Source organism: Microcaecilia unicolor, chromosome 10 (genome assembly GCF_901765095.1).
Source record: "Microcaecilia unicolor chromosome 10, aMicUni1.1, whole genome shotgun sequence".
NCBI lineage: Eukaryota > Metazoa > Chordata > Amphibia > Gymnophiona > Siphonopidae > Microcaecilia > Microcaecilia unicolor.
Genome location: NC_044040.1, coordinates 37,261,390 through 37,286,345, shown reverse-complemented (window position 1 = coordinate 37,286,345; position 24,956 = coordinate 37,261,390). Strand labels below are relative to the sequence as shown.

The 24,956-nt window shown below is 43.0% G+C and overlaps 2 protein-coding genes across 2 annotated transcripts in view; one reads left to right on the top strand and one right to left on the bottom strand.

Annotated features, from left to right (window-relative positions):
- The window catches only part of LAMB4 (laminin subunit beta 4), a 304,586-nt gene extending 293,791 nt beyond the window's left edge, over positions 1-10,795 (top strand). Inside the window, 3 exon segments of the mRNA XM_030216762.1 lie at positions 3,500-3,676; positions 4,154-4,313; positions 10,433-10,795. Coding sequence (XP_030072622.1) covers positions 3,500-3,676; positions 4,154-4,313; positions 10,433-10,569 — 474 coding nt within the window. The 3' untranslated portion in view covers positions 10,570-10,795.
- Positions 10,796-14,266: 3,471 nt separating this feature from the next.
- Positions 14,267-24,956, bottom strand: part of DLD (dihydrolipoamide dehydrogenase) — a 38,188-nt gene continuing 27,498 nt past the window's right edge. Inside the window, exons 13-14 of the mRNA XM_030215940.1 lie at positions 24,514-24,603; positions 14,267-16,730 (exon numbers count right to left, since the gene is read on the bottom strand). Of these exons, the coding sequence (XP_030071800.1) occupies positions 16,665-16,730; positions 24,514-24,603 (156 nt within the window). The 3' untranslated portion in view covers positions 14,267-16,664. The remainder of the gene's footprint in view (positions 16,731-24,513; positions 24,604-24,956) is intronic.

Below are 24,956 nucleotides of genomic sequence, written 5' to 3'. Positions count from 1 at the left end.
TGTCAGCACCATAGATGGATTAGCTCTCCTAGAGCTCAGAAAACATAGAAGGCTTTTCTGAGCATGGACTAAGTCACCCAATAACACAGTGCTTTCGCGCCGCACCTGTCTGTTCTTTCCACCCATATGAATGAATCCTCCTCCTGTCCTCTGTTCATTTCTTTTCTCTACTTCATGTATATTCCTTTTTATTTTACTTTCCAAGTCCTCTGTGATGAATACAAAAAGGCCAGTGGGCCTGCTTCATGGATCTTGGAATCACCGCTTTCCTAGTGCCGGTCCCCTTCGAGCCCTCTCACCACCTGAGATCTCTTCTCCTATGAACCTACAACTATGGTGGCTTGACCTACCACCACCCCCCCCCCCCCCCCCTCCATGGCCTGCACCCCTACTGGCCTTCAATGCTGGATTCTAGGTCACCTTCAGAAAAGCAGTAGGCAATTCTCTAATAAGAGGAGATCCTCCCATCCATTGTACCTCCTGCAGGACACCTCTGGTCTACACCCCTGGGAGCCTATTAAGGTGGAACAGTGCTCCTTGTGCAGGCTGACAGTCCTAGCCTAGGGAACTCCTTCCACCACAGATCTGTGGCACAACAGTCATTTGAGGTGCCCCCCCCACCCCCCCCCCCCACACTGCCTTGCTCTGAGGCATTGGTTGGTCTTGCTGACCATTATTTGGAGCCCTGGGGACTGGAAGCAAGGATCCTGTGCCAAACCTCTGATAATGGCATCAAGGCAACAGACCTGGGAACAACTTGTGCTACAAAATACCTTGTCCCTCCCCGCGCTGAGCTTAAACTGCACTAGCTTCTAACAGCAGTGCCTCCCAGTGCTAACTATTCCAGGTTGGTACTGATCACAAAACTAGTTCAGTGAAAGACGTTCTGTGCATGGTGTTGCTGACTGTGTGGCACATGGCCATCAGCACTGATCTTTGATGGTGCAGCAGGGGTAGGGTTCTTCAGTGTTATGTGACTGCTGCGTTGATCAGTGCAACAGCTCCAAGAGCTGTTAACCACTGAGGGAGCACCAAGCTGTGGTGCCAGCACCCCATGCTAGTAATAGGCACCACACGTCTCTGTGCATCGTCATGTTCCCCACTGCCGAAGAATAGGAGCGCTCTCCGCACTGCCCCATTCAAGACACCAGCTGTCATGCTCTGTGAGTGGACTCTTTGCCTACCTTCACCAAGCTTTTGCCCCTGCACCAGAGCTTGCACAGATCTTATGATGCTCCTGCTGTGCCAAGCCTTCAATCCTGCAACAGTAAGGCCATCTCGGGCTGCCAGAATTCGCCTGATCTGCCCCGTGCAATATCAATCAACACATGCTCTAAGTAACGCCAGTGGTTCAGGAATCTCTCCACGTGGCTTTCTTAAAGGCACCAACCTTTGGTGTGAACAGGAGCACCACTCCTAGGTCCACCATCACCAGTGCACTATGCCTACAAAAGCCATGAGGTGTGCCCATTCAGAAGGACCTGAGGAGAACGCTGAGCTCTATGGCTGGCATTAAGTACATGTGCCTAAACACATGTGTATGTATATCCCTGGTTATGCTAGTTTTCTACAGACAAAAGTAGCCTAGTGGTTAGTGCAGTGGACTTTGATCCTTCCTGGGGAACTGGAGTCCGATTCCCACTGCAGCTCCTTGTGACTCTGGGCAAGTCACTTAACCCTCCATTGCTCCTGGTACAAAAATAAGTACCTGAATATACGTAAACCGCTTTGTATGTAGTTGCAAAAGCCTCAGAAAGGCGGTATATCAAGTCCCATTTCCCTTTCCCTATTTGAAATTCTACATGGAATGTTGCTACTATTTGAGAGTCTACATGGAATGTTGCTGTTGCTACTATTTGAGATTCTATGTGGAATGTTGCTAGTGGAGGAGTAGCCTAGTGGTTAGTGCAGTGGACTTTGGTCCTGGAGAACTGAATTCAATTCCCACTGCAGCTCCTTGTGACTCTGGACAAGTCACTTAACCCTCCATTGCCCCTGGTACAAAAATAAGTACCTGAATATATGTAAACCGCTTTGAATGTAGTTGCAAAAACCTCAGAAAGGTGGTATATCAAGTCCTATTTCCCTTCCCTTTATAGATTTGGTTCCCAACTGCCCCCACAGTTCTATTCCGTATTCTTGACATCTATGATTTGTTCTGATATATGAGATGGATAACAACAGAGCCTTCTTGTCTTCATACAGAAATGCTGCCCTGCTTTGTGCCTCTGTCTCCCAGGATCTAGATGTGTTAATACTGGCAAACAGTTGCCTGCTGGCAGGAGATAATCTAATGGGGGGGGGGGGGGGGGATGGGGCTAAATTAAAGCAGCAAATAGCAGGGTGTGCCTGATGATCAGGGATACAAGTTTAAGTAAGTCATAGTGGTGATTCCCAATTTGGCCAATGTGACAAAGCCCATTCAGTTCCTATGGGTTTCGTTGCCTTTACCATGCAGGAATTAGTATCGCAGCTTAGTAAAAGGAGCCTTAAATGTGCTCTATGCATTCCTATTTATTTATTTGTTACATTTGTACCCCACATTTTCCCACCTATTTGCAGGCTCAATGTGGCTTCCATAGTACCGTGAGGCGTTAGTCGCCTTCAATGAAAGACAGATACAAAGTGATGTTATTATCAAAGAGGATCATGTGTTACAGATACATTAGGAGAAGAGTTATGTAATGTTCGTTACGGGCTTTGGTTTCGTTGTGTTGCTGGATTCAGGCATTTAAGTTGGCTCAGTAGGGTATGCCTTTTGGAACAGGATGGTCGTCAGTGATTTCTGGAAGCTAAGGTGGTCATGGATTGTTTTCACAGCTTTTGGGAGGCCATTCCATAGTTGTGCATTTATGTAGGAGAAGGCCGTGTGCGTATGTTGTTTTGTTTTGTAGATATGATCTAGCGGAACCGACTCTGTTTCTTGTTGGTAGATCTATGAGGTCTATCATGTATCCTGGGACTACACCATATATGATTTTGTGGACCAGAGTGCCAAGCACACAAACCGAAACCTGGGGAGGGGGGAAATCAATTTAAAACATTCACTCACGTACATTTCTCTCTTTTGTACTTAACTGCTCCTGCCTCCCACCTTTAATGCAGTGCACTGATTGGCAATGGATAATGCTCCAGGCAGCTATTCAATACAACTTCCGCCAGCTTGTAACAACACCCCCATCCCTCTCCACAGCTAAAAACACTTGGGGGAAGGGGAAGAATAAATACAAGTTGGCCTTTTATGTTCTGGATTACAGATAGAATGTGCATGAAGATAACATTCTATGCTATAGAAAAAAAAAAATCAAAGACAAAAGTTCACGAAAGGTTCTGCTGATACCATGCTGTTTCCGTGTTAAATCGATTTCTCCACTTCTCTTGTACACCCGCAGTAGAGTAGGTTTCCACATTTCTGAAACTGACAGTACATGTTGTCCTGTCTTTTTTTTTTTTTTTTTTTTTTTTTAATCTTTGCGCTTGGAACATCACTCCATCCTAGATTGAATCTGAAACATCTGTATCGGAAGAAACGTTGCAGAATGCCACTCAGCACCTTGCCCAGCTGGAGAAGAATGTTGAAGAGCTTCAGCGGAAGGCAGCTGTCAATGCTGATTCTGTAGAAGAGGTACAGGCCACCGTGGATAACGTGAAACAGAGCGCCGAGCAGGTGAAGAAGGTACGTGAGCTGCGCTGATCAATACTGGAGGGAGGGGGATAGTTAAGTACCATGCCACAGAGATGAAGATGTTGCTGCAGCAGTGTTCAGACCAAGCCAGAAGGGATGTGCACAGGCAAAAAAATGTTAATTTATTTTCCAATTTCATTAAATTGTTTTCAGTTCACATATTGCACACCCATACGTGAATCAGAAAAAAATTCATCCTTAGGACTTTTTAATACATGGAAATCAATTGTATGTACGCTAATATGTAATTTAACTGTGGCAAGATGAATGAAGCAGTTGCTCCAGGGCATTCTTAAACTGATAAGATGGTGCAGACAGCACAGGTATACAAGCTTACAGACCATAGAATTGGGGGGAAAAAAGCGCCCCTTGGAAAAAATACAATAGCTAGCATTAAATCAAACTGTTTCTCTGTAAATGTGCTTTCTGTGCAAGAGCCCCACCATGTGGTTATCTTTAACACTACAGGTACTAGACAGTGAGTTGAATGGCAAGTATAAAACAGTGGAAGACCTAATTGCCAAAAAAACAGGAGATTCCGCTGATGCCAGGAAGAAAGCGGAACGACTTCAGACAGAAGCAAAAACATTACTAGCTCATGCAAACAGCAAACTCCAGCTGCTGAAAGGTAAGGCTTGCATGAAGGAACACACTTTGAGGACACATACATTTATGTTAAAAAAAAATTTTTTTTAAATAAATTCCTGACAGTTGAACATATAACTTTTTCAAAGTATTTTTTAAAAGTTATTATTTTAGAAACAAATCCAAATCTTAAGTAGCAGCAGTTACACATATGTAATGCATAGATGTTGAAATATTGATTATAGAAAGACATTATAGGGGAGATTCTGTATATGACACCTAAAAAATCAGCACAGAACTAAGCGCCAACTAAGCGTATTCTATAATCGGCACCTAGTTATAGGCACCAATTATAGAATACACTTATTTCAGCATCTAAATCTATGTGCATCCATTTACACCAACATAAATGTGACATAAATCCTGGCGTGTAGATTTAGGGGCACTGGGCCATATTCTATAAGTAGGCGTGTAAATGTTGAAATACCCACGAAATGCCTATTTCCATGCTCATAACCACACCCCTTTTTGCTTGCGCAAAAGTTAGAAGTTTGGCACACATTGTTACAGAATGCTAGAGCTTAGCGAGTCGTGCGCTTAATTCTAATCAGTGCCAATTAGTGCTTGTTAACTGCTGTTATCAGCGCTCATTAGACCAATTGAGTTGCACGTATTGTTATCGGCGCACAACTCTAGGTGTACTATATAGAATCTGGGGTTATTCGCATGGGGAGATCTACACCATGCAGAGATTTCAAGAGGATGTGGCTTGAATGGGGCTACAATCTACACATACATCTCCCATTTTACAAAGGGAATATACATGTAGGAGAAAAAAAATTCTACATCAGATTTTACACCAGCTCAGAGACACATATTGTTTTTGTTTGTTTTATCTATTTTATTTATGGGTAAAATCTGAGGGACAGTTATATTTTTACTTGTTTTTATTGTAATTCCAGGTATGTCCAGTTTTCTTATTATGTAAATTGCATTGAACCAGTGGTGTAGCCACAGGTGGGCTAAGGCCCACCCAGTTAGGGCTCAGGCCCACCCAACAGTAGCACACGTTTAGCGGTAGCTGTTGGGGATCCCAAGCTCTGCCAGCTGAAGTCTTCCCCCCCTGATGGTGCCAATATTTCTGTGTTTGATTGAGTATACTGCAATGGCTTTGTTGTGATTAGTTCTCCATGATACTGACACCTGCGCATGCTCCGTTTTCAGCACATACCTGCTGCAGACTGCCCACCAGCTGAGATATTTTTCTTGGGGTGTGGGGGCGGGGGGAGAACACTTGGTGCCCACCCACTTCTTGCCTAGGCCCACCCAAAATCCGCTGTCTGGCTACGCCTCTGCATTGAACTCCTTTGGATGTGTTGTGATCCATAAGAAATAAAGGGTTCTTTTTACTGTGCTAACAGATTTAGCGTGCGCTAATGATTAGCGCGCACTAAGGGTATCTTATCAAGCCGCGCTATTGGCTTCTGGTGCAGTAATGCGACAAAGTCCATTCACTGTGAATGGACTCAGTCAGCATTGCTATGCAGGAACCGTTAGTGCAGCTTGATAAAAGAGGCCTAAATGATAAGACGTCCATTATATTCCTATGGGCATCTTATCATTTGCACATGCTAAATCTGTTAGCACGCCTTAGTAAAAGGACCCCAGAGTAAAGTAAAATATAGTGACAAGATAAATCTTTGACATGAAATAAGGAAAGTTAAGTATATGTAAAATTAGTTAACAGAGGAAAATACCACAAAACAAAAATATACTCCCAAAATATCACAGAGGTAAGGATTAACACTAGTGCCACCTAGAAAACATTAGTCAAAAGAGGAAAAAAAAACTGACTGACTTCCAACCATCTATACATTAATTGGAGGTCAAGTAATGCTCATGAAAAGGGTAGACCAATTAGCATGGAGTAGAAACTTCCAGTGGTAACTTATCAGATATATCTGTTCCAGGCTCAATATCTTGATCGGTAGGTCTTTTCTCAACAGTGGACACACAATAAACTTTACCTAACAGCGGATAAGATTGTTCAGGTATTTTTAATATTTAGAGTACCATTTAGGTGTTATCAACAGAGCGCAGTTTAGGAATTTACAAACCTCAATGTTTTTCTCCTTATAATAGTCTCAGAGCTCTCCAACTTACGATGAATCAGCAAATTATCAACGATCAAATTGTTTTTTTCTCAGGAAGCTTTTTTGATGCTTCTAAGACTTTTTCCACCACAGAGACTTTTTTTGTATTGCAGTTAACTCAGTCTGAGATGCCAGCAATTCCAGTTTATTAGAAATTGACTGGTCCAACTTGGTTAAAGCCTCCCAAATAACAGCTAACGTTATCAAGCTAGGTTAGTAGGGCAAGCAGATCTTTGAAGTTCACCTAAGATCTTCTGTGAGTCCACCAAAGGGCTTGAAGAATCCTGAAAGCATCTGTGGCCCAACGCTTCGCATGCCACAGCTGACTTCGCAGATGCCGATGCGCCATTGTCTAGCAGAAGTTCCAGGGAAGCAGACCCTGTAGTGAGCATGACTAAGGCCCCATCCGGACACTGAGCTGCTCTCTGTGATTGATAATCCACCATACCTGCCAGGTTAGCAGGCGGTAACCTGAATTCTGGGCTGAACGTGTTGTCGGTGTCAAGCAGGGGAGACGGCTTCCTTCCCCTGCAGCGACGCACTCACTCCAGATCCCCTGCTGAGTGTGAAGTTATCCATCGGGCAAACAGCAGCAGTAGATGACTTCACCTTGGGGTAGGTGCAAGTCTTGCTGTGTTGTTTCCCCATGTAAACACAGGGGAATAAGTAGAGATTTTTAGGAAAATAGCAAATTTCTGGAGGAAGGGACAAGCTTCACAAAGGTGCTGTTTCCATCTTGGATTCCTCCCCACCCCCAACCTCTGATTCTTGAGAATCCAGTCTAGTAGTTATGAAAGTCTATGGAGGAAAAAACTAAATCTGTAGACGCAACATCAGTCTGGACTGCTGACGTTCCAGGAGCTTCTTTCACTCCCACCACTGCTGCTGCTGTCACTCCAGACACTGGCAAATCCTTAATTGTAAGTGACGGTCCTCCCGCTAGGGAGGATCTCATTGCAACTGGATTAGGAGGAGCTTGACTTTTTGAGTTGCATGCTAAAAGATTTAGGCATAGATCGTTATAGAATAGCGTGTGAGCAGATGCACAAACAAATCCAAATGAGTGCCAGTTAAGTTCAGTTATTGGTTGTTGAGGCCTACTAGTTCATTGTTAGCTCATTAATTTAGTTACGCGCGCAAATTGGATCCATGCTTAAATTTCAGCACCGATCTTATGTCAGATATATAGAATCTGGGGGTAAATGCATATGCAGTTTAATTTAGGGCAGTTTTTTACTGGCCTAAGGGTAAACCACTTAAGTATCCAGATAGCAGCTGATTATTGCCATTGTCCGTATGGGTGGGCATTACGGCCTCACTTGGTCCTACCTCTGACCCAACCCTATTTGTATAGAGCCATGGCAGTTAGATTTTCAGCAGCATGGTAGGGAAGATAGCCATTTGGCAGTCATGTTCTAGCCTATGATTGGTGGGGGGGGGTTTTTGTTTGTTTTTGACAGTGCCTGGCTTTTGCGTCCTGCCTAGGGCAAAAGTTTGCAACCCAGTCCTTGGGATACACCCAGCCATTCAGGGTTTTCAGGCGGACTGGGTTGAAAATTCCTGGCCTAGGGGAATAGCACATTGTGATTTCTTTAAACATTTACATCAACTTTCTTTCTTAAGTTTCTTTACAATTACGACAACAGCCATGTAAATATCTGCATGTATAAAGCAGCATTATTATTTCCGAAAACATAATGGCAAAGTTGTCACCTGATTTTATGTCACAAGGAGCAGGCTAATTCAGTCCTGGTTTTACTCTGTTGCATGTGTGGACTTGTAATTCTCATGAACCCTTTGAGTTTCCAGAGAACATCAGGTCTATAAGTCCCTGCATGCAGTTGGGGCAAAGCAGAGCTGAATTAACCTATTATTTCCGACATGGAATCAGGCAACAACCCTTCATAACGGGGTTACTTCTGTCTTGTGTAATCGGTTTAAATTGCATGGAGGGTATCTCTCAGCAGTTTGGGTGGTTGGAGTTAGCTATATCTAATCTATATAGGAATTGGAAAGGGTTTTCCCTGCCTTGGATCACTTGCATTGCACACCAGGAATAGAGACAATCCATAAATTTAATTAATAATGTTATTGTTATTACTAATGCACAAGAGACTTGGTGTAGACGTGCAACGTAATTTCTGTCACTCCTGGGCCTTAAATTAAGTCTGAATGCATTCTTGTAGGTGGTGGAAAAAGTGCCTTTTTAATGTATTTGTGACGTCATCTTACAAGCGGATTCTTTATACCACTGTACAGAGAGCAGCAGCCTGCTTTTCAGCACTGTTCAGCTTATATATCACCAAACTACAGAAGTATTGGTTCTGTATGGGTGAAGGTGCAGTAATTTCCATATAAATCCACTGCTTGGACCCAAACTTGGAGGAAAGGTGGAGCACTGTCCTGGCACTTCCACTCTTGAAAATGACCTCAGCTTTACTGCACAGAGGTATTTTCAATCAGAAAATCCATGGACAAGCATGACTTTAGCTCAGTGGTTCCCAAATCTGGTCCTGGGGGCAACCCACCCAGTCAGGTTTTCGGGGTACTCACAATGAAATATTCATGAGAGATATTTGCATGCAGTGGGAAGCAGTGCTTGCAAATCTCTCTCATGAATATTCATTGTGGGTATCCTGAAAACCTGAGTGGCTGGGGTGCCTCCAGGACCAGGTTTGGGAACCACTGTTCTAGCTCCTTTCCTTGTTAGCATGGGCACTGGTAGAGCAGCAGTTCTCCTGGTCTGTTTGCTACTACTAGTAATAAGACACACCAGAAAAGGTGTGGCAGGATAGAGGGCTAAATAGATGCCCCGTGTCAGCATCCATACTGTCCATTTACTTTAGGTGTGCAATTTAACAAGGCTATATGAACCAGATTATCTAGATAGTGGTTTCATTTACTGCTAGCTGGATAATTTTTTTGGTGCCACCCTCCCTCCGTCCTTCACTATAATCACGTCAAGCTGCATAGCAAGATTTTTGTCTCAGCACCATGTAGGTGTCCTTTTACTAAGTTGTGATAAATGCTAGTGCACATTTACTGCATCTTAAAAAGGGTTACTGCGGGACTCATCGAGGCATCCGATAAGTTCCTAATCTACATGCAGTAAAAAATATTTTAATTATTATCGTTATTTGCAGAGGGGTGTGTCTGCACTAATTAGTGCATCAATATTACCACATGCTGATTAGTGCAGGATTAGCGCGTGAGGCCTTACTGCCTACAAAACAGGCGGCGGTGCGCACGCACTAATTTCTATTAATAGCCACGCGTTAATGGCAACACTAGTATATGGCCATTAATTCCAAAAACAGAAAATTTGGCTGCTGCGGTAAAAATGGCCTTAGCGCACAGGAAAGACGTTTTACCAGATAACAGACTGATATAGGCCCCAGCTGCTGGTGAATTGATCAGTCCATTTTAATATTGGACTGTGTGTTTTCTGTTGCATACAGAATATTCAAAAATTGTGCCATTTGTTCAGACATTTTTTATTTATTTTTTTTTTTTACTTGCCATGGCATCCCTCCACATGTGACCTTCTGCCATACTCAGAACCTGTCCTGTTGCATTCACTACCATTTATAACTGGGGGCCAAAGATATAATACCATGGGGCTTTCATTTGTAACCCCCTTCCCCAGTTAGGACCCATTTCCATCACTCTGTGCCCCGGCTATACCGGCAGCAACCTATGGCAGGTGGCCGCAAATCATGACCGTTCAGACCTCAGTACACAAGGCTCCCTAAATCCCATCTGTAGGTTGGGGTTATAGGCACAATAAAGCCAACCTTCATTCTATTCTCTGCAGCGTTCTTTAAAAGGGGGGGGGGGGAGGCTACAGTTAGAACCTACCGTCCGCTCTCACCAAGCTGTTCTTCAAAATAAGCATTAAGATTAGAGCATTACCTGGCGTCAAACTGCAGGGACTCTTCAAAACTAACAGCCTACCCCTCTTTTTGATTTTCAGCATCTCTCATGAATATTAATTTTCCTTTCCCTATAGATTTGGAAAAAACATACGAGAAGAATCAAAAAGTCTTAGAAAACAAAGCCAAACAACTGGTAGGGCTGGAAGAAACAGTACGCTCGCTCCTGCAAGCAATCAGCCAGAAGGTGGCGATCTACAGCACCTGCTTATAACAAAGCACCAAGGCCGAAGCCTTCCAACTAGGTATCAAGAGCATCGGAGGCTCGGCTCAACGACGAATGCCTGAAGTGTTAAACCCACATGCATTAACTTCCAAGTAAAAGAAACATTATACAACTCTTTTTACTTATATGAAGAATAGCACTGGATGTTTTTGAATAAAAGGTTAACAGTATTTTTTTTTTTACTCTGAATAAAATAGTACACTTTTGTATCCTGGTTGTTTTGTTTCATGGAATTTGGATATGCCATTTTTAGATCTTATGTATACACAAACCAAAAAGTCAGAAATCTGGTTGCAGTACAGTGTTTTCTCTAGAAATATTTGCCAGTAGGGTGGCGTGGAGTAGTTGGGTAGGGGCTGTGGAGTACTGTGCAATGCAATAACATTTTCTATTAAAGGTAGCTGCTCTTTGGGGTCAGTCTTGGAACGGCATGCTCCTTAGGTAAATTGCACCATCTCACCTGCTAGCCAATGAGTGGCACTGATGGATGTCTCCAAGGACGCACTCCCCTCCCTCTTCAGCACTGGAAAATGTGAATTGGGGGCTGTAGAAAAAGCTACACAAGATAGCATAGCATGTCTTGCCATGAATGGCACCTTAAAGAGTGCATTTTGTATCACCATGGCCCATATTGGTAAATTAACTACTGCTGTTAAAGGAAAGAGTCATAGATTTGATATACTGCCTTTCTGTTGTACAACCAAAGCAGTTTTACTTATAAGCAAGTACTCACAATCTAAGTTTTGTACCTGGGGCAATGAAGAGTTGTGACTTGCTCAGGGTCATATGGAGTCATAGTGGGAACTAAACCCATCTCCCCAGGTTCTCAGCCCAATGTGCTAACCATTAGAGAACTACTTCACTCGAAATGGCACTATCTCGGCTAGGGAATAGAGAGGTCCCACACACTCTTGACACCCTCCCCTGCACATTCCCTACCACCTCTCTAAATAAGTCATAGCAGCTCATCATCACTCCACTCATTCATGCTCTTCTCCACCCCCACCCCCACCCCATACACTCATCCCTCCTTACTTCCATGCTGCTAGCAAACAGCATAGCAGGCGTAGGAGAGGTATCAGGGCAGATAATGGCAACATTGACCAGACTGCTTCAAGTCAGCATTGGCTCAAGGGATACCCTGTTAACAATTCTGGTTCCTGTACTAATCAGTCATCTGGGAATCCTCATTAACCACATATCCTTAGTTGCTGCAGCTCTCCTGGCTCTTTGGCTGCCAGTCTGAGGCTCCTTGCCAGCTGTACTGCTGCCTAAGCCAGGGCTTTGCGTTTTATCCATGTTCATTCTAATCTCACCTGTGACAGCAGTACCTCAGCTGGATAACCAGACACAATCCAAAAATGAGCCCATATTTAGTTTTACAAAGTGCATTATAATCAAGGCTAGGTCCAGTATGGAGGGAAAAAAATTAAGCCCCAGCCAAAACTTTCAGGAGCTGGGAAATAGATTTTGCTTTGCTTTTCATGTTTCTTGATGGGTGGGGATAAGGAGGGTTGGCTTCTCCCCCACCTTTTAAACTGTGAGGCTGGGGCAGATTTTTCCCCCCTACTTAAGCTGTTAGGGAACAAGGTCACAACTTTTCCATGGCTCTTCTTGAAGGAGGGGGCTAAGATAGGCCAGAGTACCAGCACCCCTCCTTTATAGCAAGAGATGAGACGAGCCCCAGTAGCAGTTCCTCTTTCCCCACTATAAAGTCCCAGCTGCAACTTCTTGCTGCGCTGAAGTCACAACAGCAACCCTTAACACTCCATGGCACAAATCAAGCTGTAGCTCTTGAGATTTTTCCAGGCAAGACCTACTGCGAATGTCACTGATCCCATCATAGTAACAACAGATATCCGTAATTTCAGGCAGCCATTCCCATCGCACTGTACAGGAACAGCAGGGGAAGGCATAAGCCAAGCAAAGAGCCACTCGGGCTGTGCCGATTCCTTTAAAACAGTGGTTCTCAACCCAATCCTCGGCACACACTTAGCCAGTCAATTTTTAGGATACCCACAATGAAGTTGTGTAAGTGATTTGTATACAGTGGAGATAGTGTAGGCAAATTTATCTCATGCATATTCATTGTAGATATCCTGAAAACCTGACTGGCTGGATGTACCCCAATGATTGGGTCAAGATTCCCTACTTTAAAAGAACCACAGAGGGATCTAGGTAAGACGGGGGATAATGTTGCCCATTCTACAGTTAAGATTAATCTATACACATGGCCTGTATGGGAGGGTGGCACAAAGGAAGCCACAACAAGTTTGCAAAGAAAAGTTGTGTGATCTGAGGAGACCACAGTGGAACTTCAGTCGCTGTGTTGAAAGATGTGCTGTGGTTGTTCTGTTCTACACCTGTCACCTCCTAATACCATCTGCATACTAACGTGTGGTGGAGGTATACTGTGGGGATGCTTTGCAGCAACAGGAAAAAAGGAGACTCATGCAAGATGGATAGTACAAAGTACCAGTAGACCTGTTTGTCCAACAGACCTGGGTCCTTACAGCAGGACAAGGATCAACAGCAAAAGCAACAGGGCAGTGGTTCAGCAAGAAGAAAGTGAATGTCTTCAATCCAGATCAGAATGCAATAGTAAATACATAAGCACTGCCATACTGGCACAATGCAACTACTACAGTAAGTGTTGGCAGTAAATTTGAGAGACTGACATCATACTCCACATGCCTTGGTTTAGGAGCAAAGTTGTTTCCTGTCATGCTATGCACAAAACTATCCCTTTTGGAGACAATGCCCCACGGACACGGCACAGGTTCATCCAGCCCAGTATCCTGTTTCCACCAGTGGCCAACCGAGGTCACAAGTACCTGGCAAGAGCCTAAAAGAGAAAAAGCTGGCAACACCACTGTTTTGTAGTAAAATGGCATCTTGCTACAGGCTTTCCTTATTCAGGCTACTTCTGGACTGCACACACAGAAGTTGGCTTTCGCTTTGACATGAATAGCCCTAACCTCTTGCAAAGATGATACTAAACCAAATTTAACAATCTTCAGGTTGTACTTAAAGCTACCCGATATTCCAAAGTGACCCAGCTTCTACTCAAACGACACTGGCTACCTTTAAGTTTACGCATTACTTTCAAATTATGTGCGTTCACCCACCAAATAATTTATGGTTCATCCTCATCTTACAGAACTATCAACACGCAATGCTTAAAAAATCATCCAGAGACTTTCTTGTATTACACTTCTCTCAATGTAATAAAATCAAATATAAAACTATCCACAATGCTAGATTTTCATACCAAAGTACAACCAGCTGGAACTCTCTGCCCAAACAACTCTGTCAAACTGAAGACTCTTCTCTTATTTCATACACTATTGAAAACTCACTTGACAAGATCAACCTCTAACAATAGAAAATAACTAACCCTCTAACTAAAACTTGCACTAACAACTCTGTTCATACTCACATTCTACCCCACATATTACAAACGTTAGATGATCAAGATTCCATGTTATGCTGTTATTAGCAATTTTGTGTGTGTATAGAATCTAAATTACCTTGAGGGGGGCCCTTTTACTAAAATGCATTAGCTTTTGCAGTTAGTACACATTAATGTCTTTCATTTAAAACATGTTAAGTACAAATCTAAGTCAGAGAAAGGAGTAGTGTGATCAACACATCTCTTCCAATGATACCAGGGAGACGGAACATGTCATGCAAACTTTATTCCATAAATCAACTGATATTGACGTGACACGGCACAGTGTTTCAGCTCAAGTGCCTGCTTCAGGAGTCCACTGACAGGGCCAATAGAGATGAAATCTCTCTCAGTTGTGTGAATCACAAATCGGATGCATGTTTGTGCCTCAAGAACTGCAAACGCCTCTATCAAGGTCTTCTCATTGACCACATCTCAAAAACGGCTCCACAGCTCCCAACCGTACAATTATGCCGACAGCACACAAAAGACCTAAGACAACAGCTGCAGCAAAGATGGGTTACCTTTGAGCTAATTGTGAGCAGAGTACAACGTGCTGATGGATCTGCAAGAGAAATGCTGGGCCTATCCCCAATAGTTACTGCGTCAGATTTGTACTTAGGGGTCAACCACAAGATGGAGGAACAGGATCCACAATGAATATGCATGCAGTGGAGGTAGTGTATGCAAATATCCACAATGAATATTTGTGAGGTATCCTAAAAACCTGACTGGCTGGGGTGCCTCCAGGATCAGGTTTGGGAATCACCTTCATATCTTCTAGAATGAAGTTTGTTTTTGTGGGAAAAAAAACCCTACACGTTTCAGCCAAAATTTCCCCACTGGCCCATTCTTTCATAGCTTTATTTGTGCATGAATTTAAACAATCATGTTTAAACTAAAACTGTACATTACAAGGAAATCAGATCTAAAAACATCCCTGATCTGTGGTACAAAGGATTAATGTAACATACTGCTGCTGGAGCAATAACAGAGAGAGAAATGCAGAGCAGTAAATTATTTTTGTTTTTTCTTTTTTTGTACAAGGGTTCCCTTTCTACTGCCCAGACACTGATGCAACAGCAAGCTCTGTTTACAGCCCCCTCCCAACCAACAACTGTAGCATTAAGGGAGACTTGTCTGAAGCATGATTCATATACAGTTAACTTGTAAAACCTCACCACAGAGCCAAAAAAAAGTAGTAAACTCATGGTTACAGCAGTGGACAGGGGAAAGGAATTAAAGTCCAGCAGATGCTCCTTGGGTGAGTCCACTGTACCCAAGGCAGTAAAAACTTCAAATAGATCAGAAGCCCTCTAGGGACAGAGAAATCCCTACTGTACCTGCATGTAACTCACCTTGAGCTACTACTGGGAAAGGTGTGAGCTAAATCCATAAAGAAAAAGGCTGTTCCTCCAAGAGTTTCCAATATGCACATCCCTCCACCAACCCAACTTCTGCTGCAACCAATTAGATTTTGGTCACTGGTGAGGCTTTTCCTCAAATCCAACATTAGAATCAAAAGATGAAGGCAGAAAAGGATCATTAGTGGCACCCAGCTCACCTAATTTCCTTCCTGGTGACCGCAGGCTACCGTTGATCTCTGGTTTCTCCTTCTCTGTTGGCCTTTATTGCCAGTTCATGTCTTCACATTTTAGGATTCTTTATGCTTCATCCAAGCTTTCTTGAATTCTGTTATTGTGTTTATCACCACCCCTTCTCCTGGAAGCCTCTTTCCTGCATCCAGCACTCTATGAAAAATAATGGACTGCTCCTTCGGCTTGTAACCCTTGGGTCTTCTATGATGAGTCTCAGTATTTTACCCTCTCCTAATCAATATTTGGCTACTACAGGATGAACAGTGGCTATGGGGGTGGGGGGGGGGGTCAATATTCAAAGTGATTTAACCAAGTAGTCAGCACTTAACTGTATAAGTTAACTGGATAAATAGGACCACATAAACGCAACACTGTCTTTGTCCAGTTGCACCTATACAGTTAAGTGCCGAGTTATCACTCTTAACCGGTTAAGTAATAGACGGCCACACATTCCCAGATATTTAATGCCAGAGCCTGGATGTGGCCTGACCTTACATCGCTGGCAGCCGTAAAAATACTGACCGTTGCTGGAAGAATATTTACCCCTATATTTTTTTAAATGAGAAAACACAGAGTTACAAGTTACCTGAACAGTCAAATACTATTTTCTAAGCAAGGCCTGCTGCAGAAGTAAACTCATCACAAACTCGATTCACATACCACACTTGGGAGACCAGCAAAACTAGGTATTTTATAGCATGTGTGTGCAAAGAAACGTTATGGAGTTGTATTTCTCCAACATGATTTACTGCCCACAGGAGTGGCAGAGGGCTTAGAATATTGAATAGGATGTAGGTGACTTGACCTCACTCTTGCTTATTACATCCCTGTGTCCCCAGGCTGCAGGGAAAGCAGGGCTTTGTGGCAACGTATTTAAATAGGTTTAATTTAAGGGCACATGTAACAGTTCCTCTTACTTCAAGCTACTGTTAATTTGTTTATTAAATAGCTGTTTAGACAAAATGAATAGTTATTCCCTCCGCTATGCAACAGTCAATTCAGTAGAAATCTTATGTACAGATGAGGCTTTCCCTCTAGAAGTTGATGGCTTTGCCAAAGGATGCAGCCAGATTTGCTTCCCTGAAGGCCTCCGAGATGGTCTGTAGATAGAACAGAAGCAATGAATCATTTCAGTCCAGGAGAGAAAAACAAGATACCACCAAAAGACTGTACAGAACTGGGATGGCACTAGAAACAGCTCTTCCTGCAACATCCATAATCAGAGGGAATGCAACCGTTGGTTTATTTCAATACATAGCTATCCTGAAACCCGTATCAAGGTTAAGCAGAGCAATTCCTAGACTAAAGTAACATAGTAGATGACGGCAGAAAAAGACCTGCACGGTCCATCCAGTCTGCCCAACAAGATCTCACATGTGCTACTTTTTGTGTATACCTTACCTTGATTTGTACCTGTCCTTCTCCGGGCACAGACCGTATAAGTCTGCCCAGCACTATCCCCGCCTCCCAACCACCAGCCCCGCCTCCCACCACCGGTTCTGGCACAGACCATATAAGTCTGCCCAGCACTATCCCCGCCTCCAAACCACCAGTCCCGCCTCCCACCACCAGCTCTGGCACAGACCGTATAAGTCTGCCCAGCACTATCCCCGCCTCCAAACCACCAGTCCCGCCTCCCACCACCGGCTCTGGCACAGACCGTATAAGTCTGCCCAGCATCATCTCCGTCTCCCGCCACCCAATCTCGTCTCCTTAGGATCCATTCCTTCTGAGCAGGATTCCTTTATGTTTATCCCACGCATGTTTGAATTCCGTTACCGTTTTCGTTCCCACCACCTCCGGCGGGAGGGCATTCCAAGTTACCCTAAAAATTACAACAGCTCACATCCCTCATCTATGGGCAAAAGAAGAGAAAAATCTGCAGGCCAGTGGTTGTCAGCTCAAATTCCTGACAAGCCACTCAAGTATTCAAGCTATCCACAATGAGTATACACAAGATATTTGCCTACACTGGTCCCCCTTGAGGCATATTTTCAAAGCACTTAGCCTTCCAAAGTTCCATAGTTTCTATGGAACTTTGGAAGGCTAAGTGTTTTGAAAATATGCCTCAGCTTCTGTACAAATTGCTCTCGTGCACAATTTATTGTGTAGCCCCCTGAAAACATAACCTGCTTGTGGGGTCCCTGGTGCTGTAAGCCAGTGATTTTGAAACCTGACATCAGGGACCACCAAGCCAGTTGGGATTTTAGGAAATCCCTAATGAATATGAACTGATCATCACATTGAAAAGACTTTATTAAATATACAAATACTTGTTAAAAACAACTAGGGTTTATAGGTTAAACACACTGAAATCACATTAATATATCAAAACATATCAGCTCCTGCACAGTTAATACACCAAAAGTACCTAACCTGCTGAAGGGGTGAAGGTGGTGTTTGTTTATACTGAGTCTTATTTGGATGATATCTTGGGACATTGTGAGAGCTTTATCCACAGGAGCAACAACTTTGATTGGGACTGGACGGAGCGATGTCACATGTGTGGTTTTGAACAAGTATATGATTCTATAGTTAAAGGTTAGGTATTTTTGGTGTATTAGCCATGTAGGAGCTGATATGTTTTGATATTAATGTGATTGCAATGTGTTAAACCTATAAACCCTAGTTGTTTTTAACAAGTATTTGGATATTTAATAAAGTCTTTCTATGTGATAATAGTTGTTTTAAGATATTTACCTTCATAAGTATTACAACTATACAGTTATTAGTGTACCCAGTGTTTATGGTTATAATGAATATGCATGAGAGAGATCTGCATGTTTACTATTGCCTTTATAAGCAAGTATCTCTCATGCATATTAATTACAGATATTCTGAAAACCTGACTGGCTGGGGGTCCCCCAGGACAGGTTTGAGAACCACTGCTGTAGGCTCTTCACAACGACTAACAGGAAAGAGTAAGGGGCAGAGACTCAGGATTTATTAAAAAAAACATTGCTACATAGGGGTCACGTGGTACCATGGTGGAGAGCAGTCGCTGAAAAGCGGAGCTCCCACACTTCCTCGAATACTCATCAGCAAAATCGGCACCCGACATCAGTTAAATACAGAGAATACCTCGTGCAATACAATAGAGAAAAGAGAGCACGAGACAAGAACTTTGACTCGACAATTCGCTAAGGAATGGCCACAAGAATTCAAAAGAAAGAAAAGGAAAAGGGTAAGGCCCTAGATTCCAATATGGCGGACTCCTCGGTGTGCTCCGCGTGGACCGCTGAGATCACTGCAGAGGTTACGGCGGCAGTGGAAGCAGCTTTAGATAAAAAACTGCAGGCTCTATACGACCGAGCGGAGGCTGCCCATGAACGACTAGATGGATTTAATCTAGATCTTGACCACATGCAGCAACGAATCAGCGACATCGAAGATCGCATGCAGGAGCCCGAGGAGCAACGAGCGGAACTTCAAAAAAAGGTGCAAGACCTAGAACACAAGTTAGACGACTTGGAAAATCGAGCAAGAAGGAACAATTTAAGACTTGTTGGGCTTCCGGAAAATTTAAAAGACGCAGAACTGGTGGGATTTCTGGAACGCTGGCTCACGGAGACACTAAGATTAAATAACTTACAAGATCCACTGCGAATTGAGCGGGCGCACAGGCTGGGGCCTCGCCGACAATCAAATGACAAACCCAGAGTGGTAATTATGAAGCTATTACAATATGGCCACAAACAGGCGATCCTGAGAGCGATTCGAGCAGGTCAGCCACTGCAGTATGAGGGGAAAAAAATCTTATGCTTTCAGGACTACTCAATCAGCGTGGCGACGGCGAGGCGGGCTTATGCTCCAATATGTGCGGAGTTATATGAACGCAAAATTAAGTTCTTTTTGATATATCCGGCCAAACTGCGGATTCTTTATGAGGGCGAGAAACATACTTATGAGACAGTGGAGAAAGCCAGAGATTATCTGAAAACGCTACCAACTAAAGCAACAAAATGAAATAGCACATAGCAGCTAACCTCATGACTGGAAAACGCGAATAACAAGACTGTGTAGCAGTTAAGAGACCTCATAAAAATGAAAAGCGGAACGAGTTATAAAGCTCAGCGATAAAACACAGATGGAACTCCAGAAAGATGAGAATAACAATGGATTAACAATAACCTGCTGAAGATAAGGACATTGGACAGAGGGAATATTTGAGTCCTGAAAATTGCGAGATGGCGACTTGTGACTTTAGACTAAAGTTGGTTTAATAGAAGGTCCTGGCTTGCTAATAACTCAACAGCTTTATCTTGTATAACCTGACTGATGTGCAAGGTAAATCGCAATAAGAGTGGTAATATAACTGAGTACATAGTCATAACCAGGGAATGCAATCAAATCAGTAAGGGAGGGGGTGGGGTACCTATACGTGACCGGTTCTATAAGAACTACATGGGGGAACTGGGATTAGGACAGGGGAAGAGGGGACAATTGGGGGAGGAGGGAGGGGGGAGGGATTTGGATCAGGAACAGGGACAGAGGGGGAAGCTGATAGATCAACGTAAGGGAATTCAATGTAAAGACATGGACAGGTATACGGGGATTGGAGGGAGCCACCTAATAGTGGGGGACGGGGGCAAGCTGGGATGCTCTCGCCTTTCAGAACAATTGTGCTCAATGAGAGTTAACATAATGAGCTTTTGTGGAAACAACTGTGGTTAAGATAATATCATGGAATGTGGGGGGAATTTCATCACCCATTAAAAGATCAAAGATATTGCAAACGCTGAATAGACATAAGGCCCAGATAGTCATGTTGCAAGAAACGCACTTGAATGCAGATGAACATAAAAAACTGTGCCGCTGGTGGGTGGGAGACCTGGTTGATAGCCCAACTTCAAACAAAAAAGCAGGGGTAGCCATTTTATTTAGGAAAGGAATACAGTATGTGAAGCACAGAAAGATTCAAGACTTCCAGGGCAGATATATTATTCAACATATTACATTAAACAATAAGCCATTGTTACTGGTTAATATATACGCTCCGAACCAGTATGACAAAAATTTTTTCCAGACACTCCTAAAACATGTACAAAGCTTTGACCAGATGCCGATAATAATTGGAGGAGATTTTAACCAAGTATTTGATCCCTTGGTGGATAGCACTGGCCCCTCCCGGATAAGACCAGTGAATTTTTCCAGGGGAGTACCGTGGGTATGTTCGGAGTTGGAGCTGCTGGACTCCTGGCGCCTGCTACATCCAGGGGATCGTGACTATACCCATTTATCAAGAGCCCATGGTACTCAGTCACGGATAGATTACCTGCTAATATCACAACGCATGGCGACCCAGCTGGAGAGGGCAGAGATCGGTCCTACTCTGGTGTCTGATCATGCAATGATATCGGTAATCCTGAAATGGGAAGCTGAACCAAAGGGCCCATATTATTGGAGGTTCCCAAGAAATTTATATTATGATTCTCAATTCCATATATTTCTGAAAGATAAATGGAGGGAGTATGGGGAATTTAATAGAGAAAGCTATGAATCAGACCCAGTTCTCTTTTGGGAGGCAGCCAAAGCCGTACTGAGAGGACATATAATATCATACTCCTCCCATAAAAAGAAAATGAGAGAAGCCGAGCTGAGGCGGTTAGAGAAAAGGGTGCGAACGCTCCGACAACTATATGGTAGAACGCAATCCCATTCCCATAAGAAACTACTGCTGCTGACACAGGTAGAACTCAATCAACTGATTCACTCTCATACACAAAAGTCTTTGATATATTATAAATACCAGTTATACCAACATGCTAACAAACAAGGGAAACTCCTAGCGAGATTGGTCTGTCAGGTGGGGGGGCGGAGATGGGTAACACAAATTCAGGATGAGAAAGGTGCTAGATTCCATACTAATGAAGATATTAATAGAGTGTTTGAGGAATTTTACACCCGCTTGTACTCTCAACCAGCAGATGAGGGATTGGAGGCGACTTCATATTTAGGGGGACAGATACTTCCACAACTCAAAAGCCACCAACAAGACATCTTAAATGCAGCCATAACGGAGGAGGAAGTCCAGTGGTGTATAAGGGACAGTCCACTCTATAAATCACCAGGAGTGGATGGTTTCACATCAGAAGTATACAAAATTCTGATTGAAGAGATTGGAGCTTGTGTAACTAAGGTCTTTAACAATTATGTAGAAAGAGGAGAACTCCCTAACTCGCTGAAAACAGCGCAAATCATCGTGTTATTGAAGCCGGGCAGAGACCCAACTCAAACAGAATCTTATCGACCTATTTCTTTAATAGCTTATGAAGCCAAACTGTTTGCTAAAATTTTGTCAAATAGACTAGCTAGATTTTTGCCCCACCTGGTATTGGATCCACAGGTGGGGTTTGTGCGAAACCGATCAGTAGCAAAAAATCTGAGAAAAATTTTATTAGCATTGGAACACATAACACTGAGCAAAGATCCGTCTATACTGATCAGTTTTGATGCACACAAAGCATTCGATCGAGTACGATGGGACTTTATGTTTGGAGTACTGGAAGCATATGGGATCAATGGGTTTTTTGGGAGGGCCATTGGAACGTTATATAAAGGCCCTATGGCGGAGGTGATGACAAATGGATTGACATCTAGACGATTTGAGGTAGCTAGAGGCACTAGACAGGGGTGCCCTTTATCTCCACTTCTGTTCGTATTGGTGATAGACCCTCTAATTCGGGATATTTTGAAATCACCAGAGATACAAGGGGTACATATAGGACACGAACATTTTAAGATATCTGCGTTTGCGGATGATTTACTGGTCATCCTAACACAACCTGAACTATCCTTACCAGTGATCTTAGAGACTTTACAAGAATTTGGGGACTTTTCAGGGTTTGGTCTTAATCTGGACAAATCTGAGATTCAATTGATAAATATGACAGAAACAGAGTGGTCTAGATTAGCATGTCCACTAAAACGTGCAAATAACTCGTTTGAATACTTAGGGATACAATTGCCGGGGGAGCCTTCTGGATTATACCAGAGGAATATAGCTAAATTGTTTGAGTATACAAAGCGTTTATTAGATAGATGGACTAAATTACCGCTATCCCTACTAGGCCGCATATCTTTATTTAATATGATACTCTTCCCGAAGTGGCTGTACTGCTTTCAGGTTTTACCACTCTTTCTTTTAAAAAAAGATTGGAGGAAATTGATGAGCATGCTCTCAAAGTTCTTTTGGAATCATAAACGACCACAAATAAATTGGCAAAATATGTTAGACTCTTGGGAAAAAGGAGGAGTGGGGGTACTGAATTTATTACGCTACAACAGAGCATGTTTGATGAGACATGTGGGGGATTGGCTCAGGGAGACGTCTTACCACACACCGCGGGCAGTGGAGGAGAGGTGGGTTAGCCCTCTGCAATTGCAGTATGTGCTGCAGGCCAAACAGTCCTCACTACCAAAACACATAAAGAACAGTCTGTTGGTTAGACCACTTAGATTGATATGGAGAGAATTGAGCCGCCAATGGGCGTTTGATGCACATCAAAGTGGATTACTACCTATAGTGGGGAATGGAGACTTCCTTCCAGGAATGGATAATTTTAGATTTAAAATTTGGAAGAAAAAAGGGCTTAAAATTATACAAGACCTGGTAGACTCTGCAGGTAGGATGAGAGGAGTGGAGTCATTGGGGATAGGTGAAGTCTCGTGGACGGATGTCTTTGCACATCAACAGATATCTCACTATATAATAGGGATTCCCACGCAATTTCTCATAGCAGATGTGCCCAATAAAATAGAACAATTGTATGAGATGCCTACTGAGGAGGCGGTCTCAATATCACTCCTTCACAAAAGACTGATACAACACAAAAAACATCAAACTATGAGCCAGCTTCTACTGAAATGGTCAGCAGATTTTGGAAGGGAGGTGACATTGCATATGCTGTTGAGTTGTTTACGACAAATCCCTAAACGAATAAACAGTGCAGAATTAAGAGAATGTCAAGGAAGGGTGATTTTCAGGGCTTATACATCTAAATCACGGCTTTTCAAAATGGGAGGAGTAGGAGAATCAACTTGTGGGAGATGTGGAAATGTGCCCTGTACATATTACCATGCTCTGTGGGAGTGCCCGGAAGTCCAGCAGTTCTGGACTAAAATATTTAATTTTTTAGGGTATTTGGAACACAAAAGAATTTCGCTGAAACCGGAACAAGTCCTATTAGGGATGGACGAAGGGTCTGGGGCTGGTGCTGTCCACCATAATTTGTTGGTCTACAAGGCCTGCTTAGTGGGGAAAAAATGCATACTGGTCAACTGGGTTACGCAGGAGCCTCTGACATACTGGCAATGGCGTAATAGATTTCATGCTTTACTGTTGATGGAAGTTCGAGCTGTCGCCTTGCGATTTAAAAGACAAAAAGAATTATATCTTATTTGGAGAAACTATATACAGGTCCTTGCACCCCACGCACGTAGTAACATTATTAACAGATTGGGGGACCCTCGCATTCCTACCTGACAAATCCTGTAACATAACAAATAAAAAGGTGGTTCAACATCCCTAGGACTCAGGAACTGATGCTTCAAAAAGGGGGGGGGAGGGGGGGAGGGAATTTGTAGGGAGGGGGGAGGGAAGAACTTCATTAATTCGATTGGGATAATAAACGAAGAGGGGAGGAGGGCATACTATCCATGATGAGATTCGACATCTAATGTTCTGTAAAGTGTTAAAGACGAGATAGAATGTTATAATGTGATGGGTGTTAAGGATGTTGTTTTTGATAATTTCATTATTAGATTACATACAAAAGTTTGAAAAAAGTGATGACGATGTTGGTCTAAATCAAACAAAAAAAAAAAAACAAAACAAAAAAAAAAAAAAAAAAACATTGCTACATGAACATTTCTAATACTTACGGGATGGGCATGGCACACTCTGGCCACATCTTCACAAGATGCACCATATTCCATAGCGAGAGCGGCTTCATTCACCATTTCACCAGCACCCTTTAAGAAAGGAAGTGCACATCTCCCTCAATTCATTTAGCAGTATTAGAAAGAACTCCTCCCCCTCCACATAATCCTCCAATATCTTATCCATTTTTCTCATTGCTGGTAACAAGATACAAAACAAAAATCAGCTAAAATAGATGCCTCTGATAAAAATAATATTCTGCAAAGCTTTCATTCCTATACAAGCAGAACCCTCCATCATACATCAAGGAAGGGATCTAAGTTTCTCAACTGTCAAAAAAAAAAAAAAACACCTAAAAAAACCCCCTCAGCTCCAAATCAGCTATACTATAATACATGCATCTGATAAAAATATTTCTGCTAAGCTTTCATTCCTATACAAGCAG